The sequence below is a fragment of the Delphinapterus leucas genome, chromosome 8 (genome assembly GCF_059928025.1).
Source record: "Delphinapterus leucas isolate spDelLeu-1000000601 "Yukka" chromosome 8, BTC_Dleu_Yukka2, whole genome shotgun sequence".
Taxonomy (NCBI): Eukaryota; Metazoa; Chordata; class Mammalia; order Artiodactyla; family Monodontidae; genus Delphinapterus; species Delphinapterus leucas.
In genome coordinates, this window is record NC_143136.1 from 64157292 (window position 1) to 64179649 (window position 22358).

The 22358-nt window shown below is 40.4% G+C and overlaps 1 protein-coding gene across 12 annotated transcripts in view; it reads left to right on the forward strand.

Moving 5' to 3' along the window:
- Positions 1–22358, forward strand: part of STK39 (serine/threonine kinase 39) — a 319210-nt gene that overhangs the window by 192180 nt on the left and 104672 nt on the right. For 2 of the 12 annotated variants that reach the window (XM_089916733.1, XM_089916735.1), the window contains one exon: positions 1–22358. This exon is cut by the window's right edge and continues 10922 nt beyond it. The exons of the other annotated variants lie outside the window; for them this stretch is intronic. In XM_089916733.1, the coding sequence (XP_089772859.1) occupies positions 1–28 (28 nt within the window). In that variant the 3' untranslated portion in view covers positions 29–22358. 12 annotated transcript variants of the gene reach the window in all.

Consider the following 22358-nt stretch of genomic DNA (forward strand, 5'->3'; position numbering starts at 1 on the left):
CCTGTGGGTGCTGTATTCCCAGGACTAATTGCTCTCTTCTAGTTGCTTCCCCAAGAAGAATAAGAAAGAAAAGCACCATGTGAGTGTATTTGCAGGCTCAGTGTACCCTTCATTAAGTTTTTTTTTCCTTGCCTTTTCTTCCTTGGGTTTTTCTTTCTCTTTTTTTTTCTTTTCTTTTTTTACGTTAGATCACAGTAAGAGATTTTTAATGAGTTTCTTTCTCACTTCAGCAGTCAGTCTCTGACCGAAATAAACCATGCTTGTACGACAAGTTGCCTGTTCAGAACATTCTTCAGTGACAGGTTTGATCAGCCACTGTGGAGAAATGATAGATATATTATGAAAGAACCCTTAGTCTTCCAGGAAATGGATACAATATGGTGCCTGACAGTCTAGTCTTTGTATCTAGTGAATGAAAGCTTTCTGTTTCAAGGATTTTTAAAAATAAGGTCAATTGAATGTGCATTCTTTGTTAAGAATTTGGAATCTCAAGACAAAAGAAATTTGCTTGAACTTAATTGTAAATAGCTGAATTTACCAGGTCAATCACCGTCACATTTTTTTAAAAGATTTTTATTGGAGTAGTTGCTTAACAATGTTGTGTTAGTTTCTACTGTACAGCAAAGTGAATCAGCTATACGTATACATATATCCCCTCTTTTTTGGATTTCCTTCCCATTTAGGTCACCACAGAGCACTGAGTAGAGTTCCCTGTCACATTGTTGAAGGCATTTTAAAATATGTTCTCCTTTGACAATTAAACAAATAGAACACATGGCTAATGGGCCTTTTTCAGAGCCATGGCTATAAAAGGTGGATTCATTTTCAAGGTTAGTTTCCAGCCCTCTGAATTATCATAATCTGTCAGGGTAGATTATCTTCGCCATAATCACCCCTTCCTCCTGATGGTCATTCACAACTTGCAGTGCATTTTCCCATACTTACCGTGGGAACCTCACCGCGACCCTTGGTGCAGTTTAATTCAGAGTTGATTTCCAAGTCAAGATGTGAAATTATTACAAGACTATTTTCCTTCTATTTGAGAGTAACCTTGCTTGTGGTTCACAGTTAGTGTGTTTAGCAGTCTCCAGAGAATGAAATAGCCCTTTCCCTTTTCGTTTGACTTTGGAAACAGGTACTCCTTTTATTTTTCACTTGTTCATTTATTCACTTATAAATATTCACCGATATTTCTGAGAAAGCAATTCTGTGCGGGGCTCAGTGTTTGTCTTTGAGACGCAAGGGTGAGCGAGACTACGGAGGTTACGGGCTAGCCTGCTGAGCATGCAGTGTTGGAAGTCACCTTTAGAGCCCAGTCATCCAACCTCCTACTTGACATAGGCAGGAGTCTTTTCTTCAGTGCCCCTGCTGGGTATTTACCCAGTCCCCGTGCATACTTCAGTTCACTCTTTTTCTGTGAGCACCTCTGTGATACTGAAAAGCTTTAATTGCTATGTCCTCTTGAAGATTTAGCTGACCTTCCTATTCTGGGCTCAAATTCTGACCCTTAGAGCACGTATCAGGTTCTCTGGATAAGTCTCCTGAAGAGTGTTAAAATGCATACTTTGAACCTTATTTCCAAATATTGTTTTGCTCTACGTACTGGGACAATATAAAACAGTTGCATTCTCTCATTTTTCTGAGAGCCATTTGTTGTTTGCCAGGCTTGCTCTTCTCCTTTCCTAGGCAAAACAGCAAAAGTAACTTTAGCCTTGCTTCTCACAATATAGTTCTATATCCCCCTCACAATCATCCTTGTTTACTCCTATTGACTTTTAGTCTGTATCTGCTTTTGTTACCCTTTTTCTCATGGGCTTAGGTGGTGGTTTTCCTGAGTTCGTGGCTTGGGTCACTAGTCTTAAAAGATTCTCCATGAAGAAAGAGTTCCATGTTCAAATAAGTTAAGAAACAACGGGTAGTATCCATCTATTACACATACACACACACACACCTTTTTTGGGAAATCACAAGGAACATTAACATTAAAGGTTCTAAGAAGTTCTGCAGGAGAGGAATTTGTTTAATGTTGTTTACTCTAAGACCTCTTCAACTTCAGAACTCTTTTCATGGTATTATTTTCCAGTTTAACCTTGTCCCTTTTAAATGGAGCACCCATATTTGAATGTAGGTCTCCAGATGTGATCTGAGCAGGCTAGAATACAGTAGTTAGTTTATGTGATTTTTTGCAGTTCACACTGTATTTCTCCTAAATAGAGAAATTTATAAATTTCTCCTAAATCAGTCCAAGTTTTCATTGCCTTTTGAAATACCTGTGTACTTTGGTGATGAATTTAGCATGACCCAACAGTCAAACAAAAACCTCTGATTGTGTTTTTTCCATTTGAAGGGCTACCAAGGCTGACTCTGAACTGCAACTTATGTTTTAAAACTCTGTGCACATCTTAGCATTTGTCACTATAAGAATGGACCTGGTGGTTTTGACTCATTGCTCGCCCACCGTACATTTCACTCCTGACTGTCAATGTGTTATATTAGTTACAATGTTTGTATATACATCCCTTGTCAATTTGATGACCCTGTCTTTTGCACCTTTATCCAGAACATTGATTATCGTGTTCAACAGTTCAAGTAGGACAGAACCTTCTGGCATCTGTTAGAAACTGCTCACTTTCTGAATGTCTTTCAATAATTAACTAGTATTTTTTGGTATAGTTGCTCAATCAAAAACAAATCCTATTGACTCTACTGCCTTTTAGTCAACATTTAACTGACTATTCAAAAGGCTATCATAACAGGATCCATTAAAAGTATTTCTGAAATTAAGACATATCAATGATATTTTCAAAAAATAGAAGTGGATTTTAGTATAACTTATTTTTAGCAAACACATGTTTATGCCTAATTGCTTATATGCATCTTTTTTGTTGTTCAATGTTTACAAGGCATTTATTTAAATTCGTGTTTTTTTACATTTGAGAACTCATGAATCTCTCAGAATATGTTGCTGGACCCCTTTAAGGGCAATCCTTGTACAGTTGTGAACAGTGCAGGGGTTAGGAACACTGACCCCCAGCGAAGTTGAAAATTTGCTTATAACTTTACAGCTGGCCCTCTGTATACACAGTTCCACATCTACAGATTTAACCAGCCATGGGCTGTGTAGTCCTGTGGTATGTATGTATTGAAAAAAAAAAATCCGCATATAAGTGGGCCCGCACAGTTCAAATCCCTGTTGTTTGCAGGTCAACTGTACTTTAATTTGAGAAATAGCCTTTGAAAGTTAACAGTTAAAAGCTATTAAGTTTTGGGGATCACTCTCTGCTGATACAAACGTAAGCAGCAGCTACTCTCATTCATCCTTTAGATATTTATCAAGCACCTACCTTGTGCATGGCACTGTTCTAGGCCCTGTGACGCAATAAGGGAAAAAAACAAAAGACAAATTTCTTGCCCTCCAGGAGCTTACATTCTAGAGGTAGGGAGAGGAGCAATTCAAATACGAGCATTACTGATACGATATATCAGGTTCTCTGAAGGAAAAGCTGCATCAAGAGGCTAGAAAGTCTGAGGGTGCTGTTCTGTATTAAGGAAGGCATGTTAGTTTTCTATTGCTATGTAACAAGTTACCACAAATTTCGTGGCTTAAAGTAACATCCATTTATTATCTCATAGCTTCTGTAGGTCAGAAGTCTGGACTCGGCCTACTTGGGTCCTCTGCTGTGGCTCACCAGGCTGCAGTTAAGACCTGCTCACGTGGAGCTTGAGGTCTTCTTTCAAGCTCATTTGGGCGTGGCCAGAATTCAGTTCCTTGCAGTTGTGGACTGAGATCTTCGGCTCCTACAGGCCACCCCAGTCCAGACAGTTCACAGCCTGACTTTGCTTTTTTCAGGGGGCAGTTGGAGAACATTTCCCCTGCACGCCAAGGGCCCAGTCCCTCTGTTAAAGGTTTTTCACCTAATTAAGCCAGTGTCATCTAGAATAATCTCCCTTTTGATTAAGTCGAAATCAACTGATTTGGAACTTGAATTTCATGTGCAAAATCCCTGCACCTTTGTCATAAAACATAACTTAATCACAGGAGTGACAGCTCATCGTATTTAAGGGTCCGGGTCACACTCAGGGCAGAGGGTTATGTAGGGCATGGTCACCAGGGGACAGGAAGGTTGGAAGCCATCATAGAATTCTACGTACCGTAAAAGGGCTCTCTAGATAAAGGGATAGTTGAGCAGACCCCTGACAGAAGTGAGGAACCAAGCCATGAGGTTGCTTGGAGGAAGAAAGTTCTAGGCAGAGCAAACAGCGATTGCAAATATTCTGAGTAGGAAGGATGTTCTAAGTAGTTATAGAAACAGCCAGGGAACCAGTATGGCCAGAGTGGTGGTGGGGGGGTGAGGTCTGAAGGTTAGCAGGGGCTGAATCACGTAGGGCCATATAGCCTGTGGTGAAGACCTTGGATTTCACTGTTTGTGGATGGGAAACCGTGGTGGAAGGTTTGTGAGCAGAAGAGTTACAACGTGGAGACTAGGCCATATAGAGACCATTCAGGGTGGAAGCAGAGGGCCCATTGGCTGGCTATTGCCCTGGCGCAAAAAATGACGATGTGACCTGGACCAGGGAGGGAAGTAATGGAGGTGGCGAGTGATTATCAGATTCTGGATGGAGGAGAGAGGACTTAAAAGGTTTGGGCCTGAAAATACAGATGAATGGAGTTGCCGTCTTCTGAGATGAGGAGGGCAGTTAGAGTCGCAGGTTTGGGCAGAATCAAGAATTCAGTTTTGGACAAGTTCAGTTTGAGTTGTCTAGTGGAACTCTATCTCATGATGTCAAGTAGGCATTCAGGTACACGAGCCTAGATTTCAAAGGAGATATATTTCTGGGCTAGAGAGAGAAATTTGAGAACTGGTGCATACGGTGGTCCTGTAAGTCAAACAGAGGAAGTCTCAAGAAAGGAGGAGTGAAAAGCTGCATCAGTTGTTATCAGTAGGTCAAGTACAATGGGAACTGGGAATTCGCCATTGTGTTTGGCAAAATATCAATACATTCTTAACCATTCTTGACCTTGGCAAGAGTTATTTTAGTGGAGTGGTGGGGATAAATGCCTGATAGAACTGGGTTCAGGACAGAGTGGTGAGAGAAAGCACAATGTAACATAGATAGATGACTTGTTAGTATGCATAACTCTTGCTAGAAATTTCCTGTACAGGAGGAGCAAAGAAATGGGGTGTTAGCTCAATGAGAATATGGGATGAAGGGAGGGTTTTTTTTTTTTTTTAAGTATTGTTTATTGGAAATGATCCAATAGAGAAGGAAAATGGAATGAAAGACGGGACGTTTGTAAGCCTGATGTCCTCAGATGGGTGGGAAGGGATGATGCCCAGGTATCCATGTGGAATGTGCCTTAGACAGGAGAATGGATAGATGTCTGTTTGACATTGTAGCCGCAGTGATGGAAGAGCAGGCAGAGGTGCAGGGAGCTTGGTGATTTGGGGTATGGGCTTGTGGAAGTCTTCTTCTGTTAATTCTCTTCTCTCAGTAAGGTAAGGAATATCATCATTGAGAATGAGGAAGGAAAAGATGTTCAAGGTTGGAGAAATGAGGAGATAATTGTGTAGGAGAGCTGGAGAGTCAGTTCACCAGGGAGATGTGATAGGATGAACAGGCTGCACCGGTGATCACTTGAGGTTAGGGATTGTGAATTTAAAGTGAACCAGTAGCTTGTTCCCTGAAATGGACATTATCCTGATGTCCCAGAATATAAGTGCGTGTGAGTGTGATCATCATCTAAATGGAAACACAGCATTTAAAAACATTCCTAGAGGGTTCTATGGGCACACCCTCACAGGCCCCAGCTTGAGTCACTTTTTAAATCATGAACAAATATAGGTCATAGAGTTGCCCTCAGTGTCTCTTGTGTGCGGGGTGGCAGCCTCCTGGCCTCTTCTTTTACCACCAGCACCCCCTCAAAGGTCCAACTTCTCTTAGAACCTTCAACGTTACGTGCTCATTGAGTATCAAAATCTGCCATCTGGTGTTGGTCCCTGCCATACAATTTCTTCATACCGCAGTCCCCATTTGAAACCTACTCTGGGTCACTTGTACCACCCTGTGTGAGAGGAAGCTGGAAGGTTGTTCTGGCCAGTGTTGATGGGATTTAGGAAATCCGTGTGCTGTTTTGTACCCTTTTCATTCATTTCCATCTAGACCACAAGATTCTGACATATGTATATGGTACACATATAGGCACATATTTATATACATACACAAACATATGCATATACACACACACAAATACACCCTCACTCTGTCCTTGTGGGTCACACTGGTGTAGACAGCACGTGGCTATTGGGTGTTAGGAAACAGTGTGCCTGCCTTTCTTATCCCCTGAGACTATCTGGGCATGACATGTATGTGTATCGTGCTCCACAGGCTAGTGAGTAGACATCGTTTCATGCCAGCATTTCACCGGTTGTTAACTAATGCTGTTTGGATGGCTGCTTTCTCCATCTCTTGGAAAGGTCACTCTGACTTTCTTTTTGACATAGCATTTTATAGATCTACCTGCTAGGAATATGGCTTCCTTCCCCAAGATGCTGGGTAAACCTCACCTTCATTCTCTAGGTAGGAAACTGGGAAATACCTTTCACAACGCCACCTTCTAAAAAGAAAAGACAAATACATTTTAGCTACAAGTAGTATATTTATTTCTCCATTTCTCATTCTGGTGATCATAGGCAAAAGACTGAGGAGACAAAGGCTAATCTCTTCTTTGAAAAAATATAATATTGCTTTAACTTGCTTTTAAAACTGATTTGTTATATGTAAGGTTGGAGAAAAAGGATTAGACCTTACATCTCCATGTTAAATGCTGAACATAGTTAAAATGTAGTTTTTTCTTTTTCCATGTATGTACTTTTCTGCAAATATTCTCTTGTCCATTGTGTGTATGGTAATGTTGTCCAGAAAAATGAGTGTCATAAATTTAGGTACAAGGTAAGGAAATCCTCTTACGTCTGAGGAGAAAAATACCAGCTCCCAAGTGAGCCACCTCATAATTTATGTAACTGTCTGTAGATGTTATTACAGTTTCTGGTTTGAGTTAGGCATTGTACAAATATTTTGTCATTAGTATATTTTCCATAAAATAGAATAGTCATATTTGGCATAAAACATGTTTTCTTAGAGTCAGGCTTAGTGATTTGGAAAAATGATAAACTTATCAGTTAAACTGTTAATTCCTTTGTGTTGGGTGCTGTTCATGCTTTGACCGTGCAGCCCGGTGGATTGCAGTTAGTTTAGCTGAAGGCAGCTGTGACAGTTATCACACATAGATGCTTTGGTCTATCCCATCAATTTGCTAATAATGAATTTAATTGGTTATTATGTAGCAATATCATTAGACCTTGATGGGCCAATTAAAGACCCTAGACCAACAAAATAGTTTTCCTCTTTGTGGGGGAAGAGGATCTCTGGAATAGGATATTTATTTTACAAAAATCCTTTAGCATGACAGTATTACTTACTTTGACTTATTATTTTAGTTTCTCTTTTAAAAGGTGAACTTAGATATGGGTAAACTGTAGAGTTAGTAAGTTATAATTTCATAAAGAAGGCTGAAGCTGCTAAAAACAATGTTGTTTAGCATTAGTATGCCTGAATTCTAATTCCACGTTATCGTCATTCAGGAGGGATTCGAATTCTTAAATGATTCTCTAGTGTGTAAAATCAGGTTAATTGCATAATTCTCGTCAAGTGGTTGGGGGGCTTGATTAATTTTTCCCCCAAAGGTTAAATAGTGTAGTCATAGTGACCAATTGTGGCAGTGCTTTTTAGTACATGGTCTTTTTTCCCCCCCAACAAACTACTTATTTATGGCTTTCTTTGTGCAAGGCTTTGTTGAAAATCCAAAGTTGAATATGACAGGGTCTCTGCACTCAAAAAGCTTACTGTGTAGGCAGATAGATCAGACCCTGCACAAATGACTCTAACACAAGGTAGAAAGTGATAAATGCCATAAGAAGACGGATGAAAACAAGAGCTATGGGTAGTTAAAGGAAGGTGAGAGCCCTTTGGTCTGAATGTCATCTTTGGATTACTTGTTCCATAGTAACCAGTGTTTATTTTTTTCAACATCCACGTTTTGCGAAGAGTAATGGTTGGATTGAATCCAGGGGCAGTGTCAGGCTGTGGTCTTTGGTACAGGCCTTATCAGACTTAAATGATTCCTGAGAAGACTATGTTTGTTTTTCAGTAGAGTGGTATGTATTATTATGTAGGTGCCAAGTTATTAGAAATACTGTTCTTTAATATGAAAAATACTTAGCATTTAATTTTTTGGAATGTTCTCCTCCGGTAATTTCCTTTCCTCTGAGAATTGGAGTCTCTGTTGTACTTCTTGGCTATATTGTGAGTGAGGTCCTTCAGAAAGATGAGGTTCCTACAAGGGACCAGGCACAGCGATAAACACTGTGTGTGCTTTTTCGTGTTTAATCATCACAAAACCTCTGCAATGTCGATACTGTTGTTACTGACATCTCACAGGTGAGAGACTAAGGCGTAAAGTCATGGGGGTTACTTGTCCAATACCTTCCAGCTCAGATGAAGCAGAGATGGGTCTTGAACCTGGGTCTGTTGAGCATGCTGGTCCTTGCTGTTTACCACTTGACCCCGCGGCCATGCTCTATTCAGTTCCATTCTGAATGCCATTAGAAACCCATGTATTTTTAGGATTGTTACATTTACCTGTCTTCTCACTGACATTTTACCTAAGTATTCTTTTAACAGTGTTTCCTGTTATGCCCATCATTAAATATTATGACAGCAATACCTGAAAATATTATTTTAGAGGAGATACTAAAGTTGATGATGAAAATAACAGTCAGCATGTGTAGTGTCTTACAACTTTAAAAGCACGGTCACATCACTTGCCTGATTTAATTTTTTTCTTTCATCCTGTGTTTGCTGCTTACAGGTGAAAAAGCAAGATCAGGGATGTTAAGTAACTTTCCTGCAGTCACAGAGATAGTACGCTTAGGCTGGAGAATGGGTCTTCTGATGTTAATCCAGTGTTATTGGTGGTGTGGTATAGGTAGATGGTATAAGTAGAGATGATACAGGGTAGTGCAGGGTGTAGATCTTTTGCATTTACAAAATCCTTCTGCTGGTAAACATGCTAAAGGAAGGAAGATTTGTATTCAGAAAAATTTGGTAATGCATGAGAAGCAAAATAGAAGAATTAAAAGCCATTCATTGTGAGAAAATGTCCTTTTCTTTCTGACAGTGGAGCAAGCAGATGTTTGCAAGTGCAAATACTTTCAGCAGTAGGGAATGTATAGAGTTCTGTATTTTCAAGCAATATATGGTCATCTTAGAAATTTAGAAAATCAAAGTAAATTAAAAGAACAAGAAATAAAATCTTCCATATCTCACTACCCAGAGATACATCATTACTAGCCTCTTGACAAATATTCTTCTACTCTTTTCTACACTTACGTTAATAATGTTATAGTATAAATTTTTATTTTTTTATTTTTTGCGGTACGCGGGGCTCTCACAGTTGCGGCCTCTCCCGTTGCAGAGCAACAGGCTCCGGATGCACTGGCTCAGCGGCCATGGCTCACGAGCCCAGCTGCTCCACAGTATGTGGGATCTTCCCGGACAGGGGCACGAACCCATGTCCCCTGCGTCAGCAGGCGGACTCTCAACCACTGCGCCACCAGGGAAGGCCCTAGTATAAATATTTTATTTCACAAAACACATAATGTTTTATGGTCTGCTTTATTTAGTAATGTCTTTGATATCTTTTCCTATCTTTGAGTATAAATCTACACAATCCTTTTGGATGGCTTCTTTATATTTTGACTGAGTGTGCCAAAACATGTTACTTTAAAAGTATTATTTGATATTTACCGAATTCCCAGTTTTTCAGTATGGCAGTATATGAAACCTTATATGTGCAAAAATGATGTTTTAAAACTGCCCAGTAGAAAAATCCCCTTTAGCATTGTATTTTGACCTTGCTGAAATGCTCTCAGACTTTGAGAAACCTGGAGATACAAAACGGAGTAAGCCCGGTATCAAAGCACATGGGGATTCTAGGGGATGGTTGTGGCACTTGGGCCAGCAAGAGGTGTCACTGTCCATGTGGCAGCTGACACTGCTTCCTTACTCTTCGTTAGGGCCGAGTTCTTAGGCACTGCACTGAGAAGCCATCAAAATGAATGATTCCTGAGCGTAACATGCTAACCACAGTAGAACACAAACACCAAGTTCCATTTTGCAGCCATTCTTTTGGGTTCTTCCCTCCAGTGCATGTTCTTTAAGAAATCCTCCCTTGGCTGCTTGCTGTGAGCAGCCTGGGGTTAGAGGAAGTGACATGTGTGTGGGACATAACTGTTGGAGGAGATGACAGATTGCCTTTATTCTCTTAGAGCCTTACACAGTGCCTAGCATGTGATAGACCCTTAATACATGTGTATTGCACAAGTGCCAACTGAATGATTCTTAACTAAAGGCATTTTCCACAAACTTTGAATATCCAGATGCCTCCCAAGATTTGTATGTATGTATGTATGTGGCTAAAGATGTTACAGTGAAACAATAGTTTTTGATGTTATAGTGGAAATGTGTACACAAAGTACTTCTTCACTAGATTTTCTCTACAAAAATTCCCAAGTGAGATAATACTTTAGGTATAATCTATTTTATTTTTTAAAACACATACGGAGTCCATGCTATAGAATTGCAAGATGGTTTCTGTGGCAGAGATATGAACAAAGTCATGCTGAAAGAGGATCCTTACAGGAGCATCCTCTGCCTTTCCTATGTATCCAGCTTGGATTACTTCCTCTAGGGTTGTCACCAACATCCATTGGCCATACCTGCCTCTGGGTCTCAGCACCAGGTCTCAACTTGTGAGTTTTGAAGTGTCGGTGTGTTACGCTTCTTCCTCCAGACCCCACTCTGGTAGAAGTTTCCCTGTTAAAAAGTCTTTCTGAGTCCTACAGGCAGCTTAAAGGTGGCAGCTGGCGTGTCTCTGTGGAGCTTACCCACAACTGCAGCTCTGTTGCAGAATGTTTTCAGGGCAGCTCTCATCTAACCTCGGAAGGGCAGTGAATTGTGCAGTGTCACGTGACCAGTCACTATCGGTGCCAAGAATAGAACCCCAAAATCAGCCTGCGGAGGGGGTAGCCTCCTTGCCGTCCTCTCTCTCATCGTAAGTTCTGCCGTGCTCTGGCCAGCAGTCAGTCTTACTTGCTGGACCAATTGTTTGGTCACATTTCTGGGACTTTCACGTCTCCCCTGAACTCTTGCATCTTTCTCATGAGCTGTGTTTTTTCTTTTTTTTTTTTTAACATCTTTATTGGGTCATGAGCTTTTTTAATGTAATCGAACAGATAGGCATGAAGAGAAAATGTCTTAAAATAGTGGGTACCTTAAGAAGATTTGGTGTCATTTAAGTCAATGTTAATTACCTGAGATACCTTGGCTGGCAATAGCCCCGAAATTTTAGCAAACACCTGAGTGTTTTAAGTTATCCTTTCTGTCATTTTGCAGAGGCTGTCTCTTATCCTTTTTTATATTCCACCTTTCCTAGCTGCTGATGACGTAACCCAGTGCTGTTAGCATTCTAAGAATTCTCCTCTCCAGTTTTATCATGGAAGGTTTTCTCTTAGGACGCACCCTCTTGATCAGAGATGAATAATTCTGAGGTCTGTTTGCAAAGTTATTTCAGTTACCATATTCCTGGAGATAACGAGCGGTGAGATTTCTTCCTCAAAATGTTGGGTCTTGGAAAAGCAACAAGCATATTTCAGTTTGGAGGCTTTCTCTGCATTAACTTTTCTTTTCCCATTGAAACCAGACTCCCTGGAATATACTTTCAACTTTATTGTGCAATTCTCAGAGTGCTAGAAAACTTTGTTCTTCTTGTAAAATTGATACAGTTGTTAACTGGTGGTGTAGTGGGAAGTCTCTGCTGCCCAGTGAAATTCATTGATTGGTCTTTGTATTCGTTTTCTATTGCTGCTGTAATAAATTACCACAAACCTAGTGGCTTAGAACAGCACAAATTTATCATCTTTATTATTTATTCTTATCTTACAGTTCTGTAAGTCAGAAGTCTACAATGGGTCTCAATGGGCTAAAAAATCACAGCATCAGCAGGGCTGTGCCCTTTCAGGAGCCTCTAGAGAAGAATATGTTTCCTTGACTTTATTTTTTTTAAAAGACTTTTTTTTTTTTTTTTTTTGCGGTACGCGGGCCTCTCACTATTGTGGCCTCTCCCGTCGCGGAGTACAGGCTCCGGACGCGCAGGCTCAGCGGCCATGGGTCACAGGCCTAGCCACTCCGCAACATATGGGATCTTCCCGGACCGGGGCACGAACCCGTGTCCCCTGCATCGGCAGGCGGACTCTCAACCACTGCGCCACCAGGGAAGCCCAAAACTTTATTTTTTAAGAGCAGTTTCAGGTTCAGAGCAAAACTAAGAGGAAGGTGTGGAGGTGTCCCATTTACCCCTGGACCCCACACATGCTTAGCTGCCTTCCCCGTGTACACCCCTAACAGTGTGGTACGTCTGTTACAGTCCGGGAGACTGCAGTGACATGTCCGTATTCTTCAAAGTCCTGTAGTGTACTTTACAGTCCACTCTTGGTGTTGTACATGCTATGATTTTGGACAAGTGTATCCACCATTATAGTACCACGTAGAGTGTTTTCACTGCCCTAAAAATCCTCTGGGCTCTGCCTGTTAGCCCCCTCCCACACTCCTGGCAACCACTGATCTTTTTACTGTTTCTGTGGTTTTGCTTTTCCCAGAATGTCATATAGTTGGAATGTGCATTTAAGGTTCCTCCACGTCTTTTCATGATTTGATAGCTCATTTCTTTGTAGCCATGAGCACTGTGCATTTTCTGTATGTTCCACAGTTGGTTTATTCATTCACCTACTGAAGGACATCTTGGTTGCTTCCAAGTTTGGGCAATTATGAATAAAGGTGTTATAAAACATCCACGTGTATGTTTTTGTGTAGACATAAGTTTTTAGTCCCTTTGGGTAAATACCAAGGAGCATGATTGCTGGATCGTATGGTAAGAGTATGTGTAGTTTTGTAAGAAATTGCCAAACTGTCTTCCAGAGTTGCTGTACCATTTTGTGTTCCCACCAGCAATGAATGAGAGTTCCTATTGCTCCACATCCTCACCGGCATTTGGTGCTGTCATTATCAATGTTCCAGATTTTGGCCATTCTAATGGTGTGTAGTGGTATCTGTGTTTTAATTTGCGTTTCCCTGATGACAAGTGATGTGGAGGATCTTTTCATATGCTTATGTGCCATCTGTGTATATTCTTTGAAGTGTTTGTTAAAGTCTTTGGCCCATTTTTCTTTTTCTTATTGTTGAGCTTCAAGGGTTCTTTGTGTATGTTGGACAATAGTCCTTTATCAGATACATCTTTTGCCAATATTTTCTCCCAGTCTGTGGCTTGTCTTCTCCTTCTCTTGACATTGTCTTCCGCACAGCAGAGGTCTTTAAATTTAATGAAGTCAGATTATCAATTATTTCTTTAATGGACTGTGCCTTTGGTGTTGTATCTAAATAGGCATCATCATACCCAAGGTTATCTCCAGGAGGCAATTACCAAGGCTCTCACTTACTCAGAAATTGGAGTTTATTTTTCTTGCTGCTTTCATTTATGTCGTTATCCAACATTACTTACGTTTCCTAGGTATTAAGCGTCGGCTGGGAGGGAATTGGTTAACTCGGGGAGTCTTTGCCTTCTCCAGTTCACTCTCATAGACCTGGAGTGTTCTGCAGTGCTTGTTTCACAGTTTCTCCTTGACTCTGCATCAGCTGACAGTTCACAGAGCATCTGGGCAAGGGCCTGCCTGTTTATAAGATGCTCAGTCACCACAGGTTATCAGTGCTGTCACTAGTTACTCCTTTTGCAAATGGCGATTAAAAAAAAAATCATCTTCTCAACAGCATGATGTATTGGGTTGTTTGCTGGAGTTGACGATGTTTAGTCTGAGGGCTGCTGTTGAGACTGTAACATAGGTGAAGGAAGGTGTGTGGCTAGGGGCTGGAGGTGGCCTTTCACAAATGGCTAAGCTTGGCCCAGTGTTTATGAAAGAAGATGAAAAACATTAACTTACCTGAACTTAAAAGCATAGTCTGAGAAAGAGGTAGAAAATACTCACTAGATTTTAGGGGACCACAGCAAAATGAAAGCTCATCACGTGATAAGGCTCTTAATTTAATCAGAATTTCACTGCATAGAGAAACTAGAGATTATCTTCCGAGTTCCCAGCCTCTGGGCCACGTGGAAATCGGACCGTTACACAAATACGGGAACTAGTCTTCTTAAAATTTTTCAGAAAATAAAACTCTGTCCTTTCCTCTGATAATCTGCTTAGCTCTGTGAGTTTTCCCAGTGAGGTATGTAGTTAAGTAACTTTAATCTCCAAAAGAAAGTATGAGTTTTGGTGGAGTTTTTAATGCATTTGGACACTGAAGATGCTGGAAAGCACGCCTGGCCACAACATATTTATGTAAGTCTTCTTCAGAACCCTCGGCTCCTTTTTATTTGCAGAAGTATGTCTCTTATCAAGGAAGTGGTGGAGGGCTTCTGCCCTGGGTGGTTTCCACTTTCTCCGACACAGGGAGCTCCCAGGACCAGGGGTTGCTCCTCTCACACCCATTGATTTGGGGCTCTACCTGTGCTTGTCGTGTAAGTCAGAGCCCACTTGGGTGGGTTCTCTGTGATGACTCGTCAATTTCCTGTATGGAGATTTGCCCACTTGCCAGCTGGTTGCCTTTGTTGTCTTAATGGAGAACCTCTGCGGATTCAGTAAAATCAAACTGTGCACATTTGTCTGAAGTTGGTTCTAGATTTTCATGCAGTGGAGTGGGTATGAGGTCGGCTCGGTGAGAAAGGTATTGGAATTTTTGTACTTTGATCCATTCTCTTTTTATGGCTTGATTGAACCATTTTGCTCCCTCGCTCAAAGAGAGGTCTTTCTCTGAGAATGTTCAGATGAAGTATTAGTCCTTTAAAAGGCTTAAAGTGAATGTTTACTACCACAGCAAGGACTATACCATTTTAAACTCTTGTGTTGTAAATCACACCAAGGATCCTCCTCAGGCCTTTTGCCTGCATTAGGCTAACTGCTGTGTTGAAGGAAAGTGTAGTGTTTGCTCAGAGTTCTTCGAGCAATATGCGGGTAGCTAAGATAAGTCTTTTTCCTTTCTCAAAATATTCTGTCTCCCTCACTACCCCCTCTCAGAAAATCTAATGGAAAATGAGGAGGTGAAAAAAGCAGGGCTAGAAGATATTTAATAATCCTTCCTTCATTCTTTTTAATCAGTTTGTTGAATACTGAGTCCTATCTGGGGTAAAAATGAAAGTTTTATTTTTCTTTCATCACCATTTTCAAAGAGCTTTGTTGAGTCTTCCTTTGCCATCTTTTAATGGTGTCTTGGGCTGTAGGCCATAATTCTCCGGTGAGTTATGACATAAAGAAGTCAAGTCTAGTCGAAACTTCAGTCTCTATTCAATTTAGCCTTTATGTCTCCTCCCCTCCCCCACTTGTCCCCTCTGGCTGAGTAGGGGACACACTCAGCTGTTTCACCCTATTCCACCCTCCCTTTTCTGTGCTGCTTTCTCCTCTCGGTTGTCACTGCTTCGAAAACACTAACTGGCTGCCAGTGTCCTCTTTGGTGGGGACCCTGCTGGGACTCTGAAGAGTTCTGATCCAGCACCTTCTTCCCTTCACCTGGGCAGGTGGGCAGGGGGTCTCAGGAGTAGGATCACGGCAGGATGGCTTGGTTTTGGCTGCCTTCCCCTTGACTCCTTTGGCAAACCAAGCGTGAGTATGTATACAGGCTCTACGGCTGCTCCTTCTCTCCACTGTGCTGTGTCTCACCAGTTCTCTTCTCCTTGCTCAGGGAGTTAGGAGTAGGCTGATAAAGTTGATAAATTTGCCCCATAAGCAGATAAACTTGTGTGGAGTGAGATGCCAACCTTTCCTCCTTACAGGCACCTCTGATGTGTTAAGTGATGCTCTGGGAGACTTCTGTAGTTGGCTTGGTATTGGGGCTGTCCCAGCACATTCTCTGGACCAGTAATTCACCATTGAAGATTGTTTGACCTTCTGCACCCGCACCCTCGAATTTTGTTCATATAGGTAAGGGTCGAGGGAGTCATAGGTCATGACTGGTGCTAGTAGAGTGATTTTGGTGAGTTATTAATAAGGGTTGGAGTGGCTGACCTCTAATATTTGCAGCACTCTTTAGAATACGTGGTTTCTGATGCCTGTCTGTCCTTGGCTTAGCATCCTGGGAACCAATTTTGGAGTAACAGGAAAAGATCCACTCAATGTCTGCTGGTACAGGCATGCATCTCCATGTAGAACTACTTCTGGGCAAGTTACCTAGGGAATATCATGAAACATAACCCCTGGCCTTTGAGGATCATATTACATTTTAATTTAAGGAAATACAAATAGAAACATAGGAAATATTAAATAGCTGTATCAGGCATCGTGTGATGAATCGTTCAAATAAATGTAATTGAGGATCAGTGGTGCAGTAATTGAGGATAATGGTGCAGTGGTGCAGTGTCCACTGGGTTAGCCCACTAAGACCGCATCTCTGACCTGTTACAAGGGCTGTGGCAGGGGGTGAGTGAGGAGGTGACTGTGTGGGGTGCCTTCCAGCTGTGCTGTGCAGCTCCTAGCTGTGCTCTACAGACTATGAGGAATGGGAGGAGTGGAAGAGGAAATGTGAAAAGGTACTAATGCACAGTTTTTTTTGTTTTTGTTTGCGGTACGCGCGCCTCTCACTGCTATGGCCCCTCCCGTTGCGGAGCACAGGCTCCGGACGCGCAGGCTCAGCGGCCATGGCTCACGGGCCCAGCCGCTCTGCGGCATGTGGGATCCTCCCGGACCGGGGCACGAACCCGCGTCCCCTGCATCGTCAGGCAGACTCCCAACCACTGCGCCACCAGGGAAGCCCCCTAATGCACAGTTTTAAGACTAACTTGATTTAAAAATAAAAAAAGCAAGCTGAACTTTGAAATATTATTACATTCTCGGTTGTAACTTTTTCGGCGGGGGAGAGGGGTCTGTCATACCTGCGAAGGTGCGAATGAGAAATGTACCTTTGAGAACTGCTTTTCCTTTTTAAAAGAAATTGCAAGGAGCTTGCTGTTGCTCACTGCTTTTCTTGCCTGTCTCTGTTACCAGGTGTATTCCTATTCGGTGTACTGATTCATTTTTCACTGTGTTTAATTGATAGGGAATTTAAAATTCCCACCCTCTTTGGTAATGGTCCTGCTAAAATTGTCACTGTGCTTGGGTTTTCGGATACGGTTGGTGGTTTTGCCCCCGGTTTGCGGCTTGCTGCATTCTCAGCCTCCTCCCCCTAGTCTGATTTGTCTTCTGTGACCCATGCCCAACATGCTTATCACCTCTCCTTTCACTTGATACAGTCTTCACTGTCCTTCCCAAAAAAGCTGTCACTGGTTTCGCTGAGTCTGCCCCACCACAGTGCAGCAGAGACAGTGTATGAATTCGGGGTGTTGATGGACTTAGTAGCATGTACCTTTTAATCTTCCGCTTTCTTTTTGTAAGCTCCTGGTCTTTCTATCCTTTCCTTTTTGTTTCTTAGAGAATTATTAGAGGCTGCTCTCTTCATTGTTGTCATCTTTTATATAAAACAGCCTTTGGGTCATATTCCAGTATTGTATCCAGATTACCTTGAAGACAAACCACGCTGCTGCTCGGTAACCTCTCTAAGCCTAGAATTGAATTTATGACATTCATTAAATCACCATGTTTTAAGGACTTCAGATTTATCTTGGTGGCCTTGGACTTCAAGTTGTGTGTTGAGTGATAAGGAAAAGACATATTTTTTCCCCTTTTATTCTCTACTGTATTACCACTGTTGGAGCTGGAAGGTTCATTAAGTTTAAGCTTACCTTAAAGGGAGGCTATCTCAGCCATTACCCCGACAATACCCTTGATGTCCTCAATAGTATTTCAGGGACCTTTCCTCTGTCCCTCAAAAGTCAGCTATTATTATTTACTGACACTGCTGCGTAACTCAGAAGAAAGGAGCCACATAAAAATGATACACTTTAAACAGCCTATGGATACATTTAGTGGCCTGTGGAGCTGCTCTCAAGGAACGTGGAAGGTGGACTGTGGACACCGTCTCTGCACTCACCCCACGGCCTTGTTCCAGCTTGCCGATAACACCCAGAAAAGAGCGTATACAGTTGTCTGGAACCCTAATTTTTGTGACTGCTGCCCAGGGGACACCTTCAGATTGTCTGGCTCAGGTAGCCAGCAGGGCTTAACACTTGTGGCCCCTCAGGATTGTATATATGTGTATACTTTTAAAAGCTGCTGCCTGAGGGTCTGGCTTCTAGTCAGCCTGAGCCTAGGTGCTGAGATCCTCCCCTTTGGGACATTGACAGGTCTTGGCACACCCTCAGCAGCTGGGAGCCATTAAAAATATAATAGGCTGCTTGGACAAGCACAGAGGTTTAAGAGATGAAGAGCTGGGGCACGGCTGGGCAAAATAGTTCATCTCCTACTCCTTCAAGACGGCGGAGATGGTTGTTTCATCTTCTGTATACACAGAAAGTCAAGCAACATAAAGAAACAGAGGAATATGTTAATGAAAGAACAAGATAAAACCTCAGGGGGGAAAAAGACCTCAATGAAATGGAGATAAGTTAATTTACCTGATAAAGAGTTTGAAGTAATGGTCATAAAGATGCTTACTGAACTGAGGAGATGAATGGATGAACACAGTGAGAACTTCAACAACGAGACAAAAAATATATGAAAGTACCAAGTAGAAGTCCCAGAGTTGACAAATACAATAATTGAACTGAAAAATAGTAGAGTGGTTCAGTAGTAGACTAGATGAAACAGAAGAAAGGACCACTCAAGTCAAAGACAAGGCAGTGGAACTGACCCAATCAGAGCAGCAAAATGAAAAAAGAATGAAAAAATGTGAAGATAGCTTACAGGACTTATGGGGCAACATCATACAGACTAATAGTTGCATCATAGGACTCCCAGAAGGAGAAGAGAGAGAAAGGGGCAGAAGTCTTATTTGAAGAAATAATGGCTGAAAACTTCTCTAACTTGGAGAAGGAAACAGACATCCAGATTCAGGAAGCCCAGAAAATTTCAAATACCCAAAGAGACCCACACCAAGACATGATACAATTAACTTGTCAAAAGTTAAAGACAAGTTGAAAATATTAAAAGCAACAGGAGAAATCAACTTTTTACATACAAAGGAACTCCCATAAGACTCTCAGACGATTTTTCAGCACAAATTTTGCAGGCCACAAGGGAGTGGCACAATTAATTCAAAGTGCTGAAAGAAAGAAAAACTTCCAACCCAAAATAGTCTACCTGACAAAGTTATCATTCAGAACTGAAGGATAGATTAAAAAGTTTACCACCCAAGCAAAAGCTAAAGGAGTTCATCACCACTAAACTGGCTGTATAAGAAATGTATAAGGGACTTGTTTAAGCTGAGAAGAAAGAACACTATAAACAGGAACAAGAACACATATGAAAGAATCTCTCTGAAAAAAGTAAATATGCATTAAAGGTAGTGGGTTAATTATAAAGCTAGTTTGAAGATTAAAGAAGAAGTAGTTTTTTAAAAAACCCCATGATTACAATAATTAGAGATACACAAGATAAAAAGATGTAAAATGTGAGATCAAAAACATAAAATGTGGTGGGGGAGAGTAAAAATATTGAGCTTTAGAATGGAATCAATTTTAAATTGTTATTAACTTAAAATAGACTGCTATAAGTTGTTATATGTAAGTCTCATGGTAACCACAAAGCAAAAACCTATACTAAGGACAAATGATCAAGAGAAAGGAATACAAGCATACCATTAAAGAAAGTCATCAAACAACAAAAAAGAGCAAGAGAAGAAATGAACAGAGAGGAACTACAAAAACGGCTACAAAACAATTAACAAAATGGCAATAAGCACATACCCATCAATAATTACTTTAAGTATAAATATAATATCTAAATCCTCCTGTCAAAAGACATAGAGTGATGGAATGGATAAAAAACAAGACTCACCTATATGCTGCCTACAAGAGACACAATTTAGATGTAAGGAAACACACAGACTGAAAGTGAGGGGATGGAAAAAGATATTCCATGCAAATAGAAACCAAAAGAAATCTGGAATAACTATACTTAGACAAAGTAGACTTTAAAATAAAGAAATAAGAAAAGTCTCAAACAGCCTAACTTGACACCACAGAAAACTAGAAAAAGAAGAACAAATAGGCCCAGAGTTAGTAGAAGGAAGGAAATAATAAAGATTAGGGCAGAAATGAATGAAATAGAGACTGAAATGACAATAGAAAAGGTCAGTGAAACTAAGAGCTAGTTCTCTAAAAAGAAACAAAACTCACAACCCTCTAGATAGATTCACCAAGAGAAAAGGAGATAGAACTCAAATAAATAAAATCAGAAATGAAAGAGGAGACATTACAACTGGTATCAAACAAATATGAAGGCTCATAGAGACTACTATGAACAAGTATATGCCAAGAAGTTGGACAACATGGGAGAAATGGATAAATTCCTAGAAACATACAACTTGCCAAGCCTAAATTAAGATGAAATAGAAAATCTGAACAGACCAATTACTAGCAAGGAGATTGAATCAGTAATCAAAAACCTCCCAACAAACAGAAGTCCAGGATCAGATTTCTTTGCTGGTGAATTCTACCAAACATTGAAAAAAGAATTAATACCAATCTTTCTTTAAGTCTTCCAAAAAATAAAAGAGAGGGGAATACTTCCAAACATATTTTATGAGGCCAGCATTACCCTGGTACCAAACCCAGAAAAGGATGCCACAAAAAAGAAAACCACAGGCCAGTATTCCTGATGAACATAAATGTAAGAGTCCTCAACAAAATATTAGCAATCTAAATTCAGCAATACATTAATGATCAAGTTGGATTTATCCCAAAGATGCAGGAATGGCTCAACCTCTGCAAATCAGTCAATGTCATATGCCATATTTACAAAAAGTAAGTCATATGATCATCTCAGTAGATGCAGAATAGATCTCAGTAAATACAAAAAAAGCATTTGACAGAATTAAACATCCATTTATGATTAAAAAATCTCAACCAAGTGGGTATAGTGGGAACATACCTCAGCATAATAAAGGCCATAAAAGACAGGCCCACAGGTAACATCATACTTAACAGTGAAACGCTGAAAGCTTTTTCTCTAAGATCAGGAACAAGACAAAGATGTCTACTCTTCCACTTTTATTCAACATCGTATTGGAAGTCCTAGGCAGAACAGTTAGGCAAGAAAAAGGAAATAAAAGGCATTCAAATTGGAAAGGAAGGAGTAAAACTCACTATTTGCAGATGACATGATATTATATGTAGAAAACCATAAAGACTCCATCAAAAATTGTTAGAACTAATAAATTCAGTAAAGTTACAGGATACAAAATCAGTACACTAAAACCCGTTACATTTCTTTATGCTAATAACAAGATATCAGAAAGAGAAATAAAATCCCATTTACAATTATATCAAAAAGAATAAAATACCTAGGAATAAATTTAACCAAGGAGGTGAAAGTCCTGTCATTTGAAAAGCACAAGATGTTAATGAAATAGAAGACGCAAATAAATTGAAAGATATCCTGTGCTCATGGATTGGAAGAATTAATATGGTTAAAACGTCTGTACTATCCAAAGCAATATACAAAATCAGTGCAATTCTTATCAAAATTCCAATGATATTTTTCACAAAAATAGAAGAAACAATTCTAAAATTTGTATGTAAGAACAAAAGAACCCAAAGAGCCAAAGCAATCTTGAGAAAGAAGAACAAAGCTGTTGGTATCGTGTTCCCTGATTTCAAATGATCTTACAAAGCTGTCATAATTAAAACAGTATGGTATTGGCATTAAAACAGACCCATAGATCAATGGAACAGAATGGTCAGTTAATTTGCAGCGTACGAGCCAAGAATACATAATGTGGAAAGGACAGTCTTTTCAATACAAAAGCAAGAATAAACAAGTGGAACTATGTCAAACTAAAATGCTTCTGTACAGCAAAGCAAACCATCATCAAAATGAAAAGGCAGCCTACTGAATGGGAGAAAATAATTGTAAGTCATACACAGGCATACCTAGTTTTATTTTGCTTTGCTTTATTGTGCTTCACAGATACTGCGTTTTTTACAAATTAAAGTTTGTGGCAACCCTGCGTTGTCAGATGATGGTTAGCATTTTTTTAACAAAAAGTCTTCTCTAATTAAGGAAGGTGTGTTTTTTTAGACATAATGTTATTGCACACTTAATAGA